Source organism: Pinus tabuliformis, chromosome 3_1 (assembly GCF_031772625.1).
Source record: "Pinus tabuliformis cultivar Carrire ecotype Pingquan chromosome 3_1, CPIR1, whole genome shotgun sequence".
In the NCBI taxonomy this organism is placed as follows: domain Eukaryota; kingdom Viridiplantae; phylum Streptophyta; class Pinopsida; order Pinales; family Pinaceae; genus Pinus; species Pinus tabuliformis.
In genome coordinates, this window is record NC_142301.1 from 562,930,532 (window position 1) to 562,937,571 (window position 7,040).

At 38.2% G+C, this 7,040-nt stretch overlaps 1 protein-coding gene across 1 annotated transcript; it reads right to left on the minus strand.

Moving 5' to 3' along the window:
* Window positions 1-1,359: 1,359 nt before the first annotated feature.
* On the minus strand, window positions 1,360-5,556 carry LOC149188239 (disease resistance protein Roq1-like). Its single transcript, XM_089409901.1, has 3 exons — window positions 4,976-5,556; window positions 3,464-4,865; window positions 1,360-3,325 (listed from the first exon to the last, which is right to left on the minus strand). Exons 1-3 carry the CDS (start codon window positions 5,554-5,556, stop codon window positions 2,018-2,020), a joined length of 3,291 nt encoding a protein of 1,096 aa, XP_089266027.1. The 3' UTR covers window positions 1,360-2,017.
* Window positions 5,557-7,040: the final 1,484 nt, after the last annotated feature.

Consider the following 7,040-nt stretch of genomic DNA (forward strand, 5'->3'; position numbering starts at 1 on the left):
ACATCAAATCATGTAGTTTTATAAGGAGAATTCCCTAACACATATAAACTTAGTTATCAAAGATATTGGAATTTAGATTTGAATGCAAGGGCGTCGATCCCTTAAAATTCTATAACACATCTAAGTAATATATACAAATTACTAATCCATCTATATTGATTGGTGTTAAGTTACTTGTAAACATGGAAAATTTTAGGGGCTAATATTTGTAGATGGACTAATTTTACATGATTTTTCAAAAAAAAAAAATCACCAATTTCCATTTTTAGAAAAATGATTCGCCCAAATTTTACAATATAAAATCATTTTACCTTAAAAATCACCAACATTATGTAGAAAACATATATAAAATCAATATAAATTTGAATAATTTTACAAATACATCAATAAACATTTTGTAGTTTGCATATTGGGGACTAATGAGATTCTCCAATATTTTTAAACTTCTAAATAATTTTTCATCAACCATTTACCACACAAATTTGGATTTGAATATTATACACAAAACCCAAAAAATTTTGAAAAAAATGTTTAAAAATAAAAATTTTAATTAATGATTATCAAAAGGTTGCAATAAGCCGGTTTCTTGGGGGCAAATCGAAGAGTGTGAATGCATCCACAATAACAAAATATAACAAAATCAAAGCTCCATGAAGTTTCTAGGTTGAAAACATCGTTGTGTAACCGTATTGATAGATCGCTACAATTGCGGCACCTGTGGCAAGGCCTGTGGCTTTGAACATGCCTGTTGTAACAGGAAATGCCACAATGCGTGTTGTAACAAGAAATGCCACAACGTTGATGCGGCGTCACTTGCAACATAAGTGTATATATGGAATGTGCTGTTATGCCTAACCATTCTTATTTCTTTTCTATTTCTTATGATCAATTACAGTCTGTCATGAGGATTAGAATGTATGGGTCAAGCTCTAAAAACATAAACTGCGCACAAAATGACGCAGCAGTTAAATAAAACTTAAAAAATAAAAAAATAAAACTTACCAATAGCACCTCCAAAACCATCATTGTTGTAACCTAATTACACTGCTAGCGCACCATCACTTAGAGCAAAACCAATAAAGCTACCTGGCTACTTCATTCCTCACACCCAGGTGTAAAAATGTTATTCTACTCAGATGGAGTCGTATAGCCAAACAGAGAATGTTAAAATTGGTCAATTTGGGTAAGAAAATTTAAAAAAAATCTTGTAGAGACAGTGTTTGAATCGTGTTTTTGATGGTGGAAATAGATTTAGCACCATCCAAAACGGCTAGAACACCTAAAATTTTGAAGTTTAATAATTATAACGTGGATTTACAAAAAATCCAAATTCCTTATCAGATTTTCTCTAAATATGACCAGAATTTCCAAAACTTTCTGAGTAATTCCTCTAGCTAGTTAGACTACAGTTACTCAAATGGGCTCGCCAAAACCCCTAAATGTCTTGGGAAGAGGAGTGAAACCTATGAATTCATTTCATAGTAAAAGCTAACATTATTACAAAACCTCCGCTCAAACCTAACATGTAAAATCCAATATTTTTTATAAAACTGCTAGTAAGGCTAAGAAGATTCTATGCCACCATGACAAGTAACCACTTACCTAGATGAAATGAAATAACGAGTAACTGAAGTCATCCATTACGATCAGACTTCCATGAAGGGGCAAGAATGCGTTATCCGATTGTTTGGATTTCAGACAACCGTCATTCATTCAATTTGATCCACGTGTAATACTGTAATAATGAGTAAAACGTGTAATACTGTAATAATGGAGCAAAACATCAAACGTTTATTTTAAGCCTTCCATTTCTCACATATGATTTTTACATTCAATGAAGTTATTTGTTAGAATTCCATCCACAAGAAACATTTTTTATTTTATAGTATCTAATTTAATTAAAATTCGTCAAAATTACCTTTTCTGTAGCGCGAGCAATGCCAACTGTCATTGGCGCATCTGCACCACTACTCCCCAACACAGTGGAGTCCGGTACATCCAGATGTATCAAACCGTTTCAAGACATTAAATGTTCAACACCTGAAAGCTCTTTTAAGTTAGGACAGTCAACAATATCCAGTCGTCGGAGCTTGGTCAGCCCAGCCAACCTCCCTATTCTCTCCAGCTTCCCACAGTCATATACACCCAACACTTCCAATGATACCAATGTTTCAACACCTGAAAGCTCTTTCAAGTTAGGACAGCGAACAATATCCAGTCGTCGGAAGTTAGGACAGTCAACAATATCCAGTCGTCGGAGCTTGGTCAGCCCAACCAAGCTCTCTATTCTCTCCAGCTTCCCACAGTCATATACATCCAACACTTCCAATGATACCAATGTTTCAATACTGGATAGCTCTTTCAATTCGCTGCACCACTTAATGTTCAATATTTGAAGTTTTTCAAGACCACAAAGCCCCTCTATTTTCTGCAATTGACAACAGCTAGTCAATTCCAGTTTTATAAGTGCGTTTGGCAATGTTCCGAGCTTCACAAGACCATTACAAGACTTGACGAGGAGATGTTGAAGATTGGGGCAAAAATCTTCAGCAAATGATACCTCTGATATTTCGGTTTTGTACAGTTCGATGTGTTGGAGCTGCACAAGCTTGGACATGTCAATGGAAGAGCTCAAATCACCTAATATTCTTTTCCCACTCAACTGTCCTGATCCCGATGCTGCTGTTTGCCCCTTAACCAACCCTTCGCTGAATACACATTCATTGACTGTCAACTTAGCCAATTGAGTCAACACTTTATCCGGAATAGGCAACGAGTTCAATTCCTTGCAATTATTGCCTTTACGGAGCTTCAATTCCTTCAAATTTACATAAAGAGGAGACGGCACCATTTCCAGGAAATACCAATATAATTTTTCCAGAGACAGTTGCTGGGCGACTTGGAGAGGCAATACCTCAACTTTCGTACAACCAGAAAGATTTATATATTCAAGCTTTCTGATATCTTGAAGTGTTTCGCTGGAGATGGTTAAATTACTGCAACCGCTTAAATCAAGGTGTTTAAGCTTCGTTAAAGCTCCGAAGGAATTTGGAAGGCGCCGCAAATTTTCTGACCGAGACAGATTGATGTGTTCCAGGTTTTTTAAATCCCCCAAGGAATCTGGCAGGTACTTCATTTCTGAGCAGCCTGTTAACTCGAAGTGTCTCAACGAAGTCAGATCACAAAATTCGTCAGGCAAAGTTTTGAGCTTACCCATGGATGGACATTTCAGGATAATCAGTTCAAGGTACTTCAAGCGCCCTATGGACTTCGGTAGCTTTGAAAGGGGAGAATCTATAACCAACTCTCGCAACTGCAACGGTGCCTGCAAAATCTTCACGGATTCAAGTATAAGAAAGATTTTGAAGATTCCTTTCCATAAAACCCTGCAAATTTGTTGAAGACCGCGCGTTGCTAAATCAATAGTGAATGAAAACACAAACATAAAAAAATATCTATTTACCTGATCTTTGCCTTTCCACAATTTTTTCAGAACGCTGCTGATTACTTCTAAAACCCTTAAATTCTTCAATGGAACCTTGTGAAGAGACGAATAGGAACATTTCCGCCAGCGAAGCCATATGAGATTTGGTGCGTCCAGCCTCTCTGAAATGCGTAGCCAGTCACCATCTTCAACATCAAGAAGCTTCAAGTTACTATTGCGCAGCCTACTAAGAGACTTCACGGACGGGTCATGCCGCAAAATCCTTTGGTACCATGACTCGCGATCTCCCCGCACTTCAGCTGACTCATTATCACGAGCCGTGCTGATTCCCGTCCTAATTCCTCGCACTTTGGTTATTAGCTGTTCATTGTGCAAGAAATCATCAATATTCGTCGTCAGACCACAAAAGCAGCGCGGTAATCTTGAATCCTCCACAATATCTCTTCCCATATCCCGAAGGTGATCATGCATTTTTATCTTATCTTCACTGTCCACCTCCACAAGAGATTTCTTCTGTAGAGTTTGGAAGCCCAGCAAACCTTTCCAGCCCGATCCGTCCCATAACCTTATTGCCATATCCCTCCTTTCATTTATGAAAAAGCTGGCGATGTCTAAGAATATCTCCTTTTCGTCTCTTTGAAGTCCATCGAAACTAATCCTAAGTTTCTCTTGTATTTCCGTAGGAGTAATTTTTTGAAGTCGATCCAAATGATCTTCCCACCGACTTTTGTTATTTTCTCCACAAACAAGTGACCCAAGCACTCTCAAAGATAATGGCAGTCCATCACAAACTTTTAAGAAACGATCTACCTGAGATTCAAATCCTGGAAGCGGATAAGGCTGATCGAAGGCATGTGTGCAGAAGAGATCCCGAGAATGTTGTGGACTAAGGCCACAGAGCTTATATATTGAGGAGTCTTGAATTCGCGACTTTGTAAGAACATCTCTATCTCTAGATGTGATCAATATTAAGCTATCTGAACTCAGAACAGTTTGAAGGGCCAAAACTGCGTCCACCTGATCCACATTATTTACATCATCTAAAATTACAAAAGTTCTATGCTTCCCTAGAACTTCATCCATATTTCCTGTTCCTACATCTGATCCAGTCAGCCAATGAAAAAGCTTTTTCTGTAAATCGCTTTTATCTTTATTTTCAACCGATAAAAAACGGGATTTACTGTATTTTGAACTCTTCCTATTGAAGAGTTCTTTTGCAAGGGTTGTCTTTCCCACTCCACCCAACCCAACAATTCCCACTACCATAAGTTTTCCACTCTGCTGCTGCGATAGGACTATGTTTTCAAAATCATTAACCTTTTCATTCAGACCACATGGATATTTGGCCACCTCCAAGCTTGCTCTTTTTAATATTTTCAGCACTCTCTCAACAACATTTTCCAGCAATTCCCCCTCGTCACTGGATATAAACAAAAAAATGGAAAAAAATTACATCTATTGAGAAACAAACGCCTGTCTATATCTATACATAAAGTAATACAATACAGAGGGGATAGGTTGAGCTCTCACTCATTACAGGCCTCCAGCTCAAAACCGCTTATTCCTGCAACATCAAAAAGAGCATTTCTCCAATTTTCGATAGTAGCGGAATCGTATCGCAGCTTCTCCTCGTGCGTTTTCTTGGTTTCGAGGTTGTGAAGGGCTTTAGCATACAAGCCATTTTCCCCTCGCGTCCATTTGAGCTCGAAAGGGTTGACATGGTAAAATACCGGGATAATGGTACTACCTGATTCCCTCATGAGCACAAGCTCATCCAAACACCATTGTGATTCAGCATATCGTGGAAAGAAAATGGCGACGTGGATGGAGGCGCTTCGGATAGCGCCTTTGATTTGAGAAGTTATCTTTTCTCCTTCTTTCATTTCGCTCTGGTCCAGAAAGACCTTCAATCCATTTTTAACAAGACTACGGTAGAGAGTGCTAGCAAAGGTTTTCTTAACATCAGGCCCGCGGTGGTTTATAAAAACCTGGTAATAGCAATCGTTGCTGGGATAAGCAGTGGCGGAGGCAGAGGGCCGATTGCTTTCAACTTGAATTTGAGTTTCGGGGTGGCTTGTGGGGAATGAGGATGCAGACGGTGAGCAAGCCATAGTGAATTCGCGAAACCAGAAATGATTCGCGAAACCAGAAATGTGATTTGGGAAAAGATATGAGTCGTTTGCGAAAGCAGGAGAGGTAAGGTCATGAAAAATGTTGGTTGAGTGCGGAGATCTAATATTCACATTAGACCCTTCACTTCGTCGGTGATGTATCCACTGTCCAATTTTTCCACTGGGCCCTGTATGTTTCGACGCGTTTTAAGAGGAATAACGTGAACGATCACACGCGTCGAAAGATCATCGTAACCGTTCGGGTAAACGCGCATCATATCAGGGACGCTAAACAGCATGTCGTCTAGGGACATTCCACCCAACTTTAGAGGAAGCACGCACAAGAAGGAAGATGCTCTACCATGTAAAATTTGAATGGATAGAATGAGTATTATTTGCACTAATTTAATCATTTAGAGGGACGACCACACGCAAGCCAGAATATTTTCTGCCACTGAAAATTTATCGTCGGAAAGAATTTGGCTGCTAGAGTCACAATTGCATCTTTATTTCAAGTTGAAGTAGATAAAATATGAAAATGAGCATTATTCACCATGTAACATGGAGTATAGATCATGCCTACGCTAATGATGGCTCTGACATGTCAAATCGCCTATCTTTGGAGGCGCGGAGGATCAAACGTGATCGCGTTTTTGTTGGGGATTTTTCTGATAAAATCCCAAAAACAAACAAAAACTGAGACAATGCTATGTTTCTACCTTTCCTCTAGGATCTTTTTGTGCACAGGGAAGCCAATTTTTTTTTACTGAGGAACAGAGTATTACACCACCATAAAACATTTCTATTCATTAAAACAAAATGTCTGATACAAACTTCATCCTCTTTGCTGAAAGGGATTCACCAAAAATAATTCATTCTACAAAACTCTGTTTCCGCCTGAGAATTTACTGAGCTGGGTAAAATTCTCATTTACATTCACTGCTGTGAAAACATTTACTTACTGATGTAAAAACCTTCTTTTACATACTGCTGTAAAAAGAAATTTACACATGCTGTGAAAACATTTACTTACTGATGTAAAAACCTTCTTTTACATACTGCTGTAAAAAGAAATTTACACATGCTTACAAAACAAATGCGCTCCTCTGTTCTTCGTGGATAGCACTGCTGTGCATAAACTTCAGTTTCGTTTCATTACATCAGAAAAAAATTACCCACGCCCCTGTTCTTGTTTTTCTACACACTGCTGTGTGTTTCCTTGCAAATACAATGAACAACTCCCGAGCATATGTGTTTTGCTCGTTATAAAAAAACATAATGCTAAAAACATTCTATACTACCGTGGGTTTTTACAATACATATGGTCAACGCATTAAAAAAAAACTTACATATTGTACATATGCCATACCAAAAATTACTTAACGTGCATATGTGCCCATACCTCCGATATATAAAAACATTAAAATTTAAAACACTTACCAATACTCCTACGGGCATATTTAATTCATTAAATTATTTTACTG

Excerpts from the sequence above, each read along its gene's own strand:
- LOC149188239 (XM_089409901.1), bottom strand. The coding sequence starts at position 5,556 with ATGGCTTGCTCACCGTCTGCATCCTCATTCCCCACAAGCCACCCCGAA. Across the intron at positions 4,866-4,975 it reads GAGCTGGAGGCCTGTAATGA|TGACGAGGGGGAATTGCTGG; the intron begins GTGAGAGCTCAA and ends GTTTATATCCAG. Across the intron at positions 3,326-3,463 it reads TGTGGAAAGGCAAAGATCAG|GCACCGTTGCAGTTGCGAGA; the intron begins GTAAATAGATAT and ends AAGATTTTGCAG.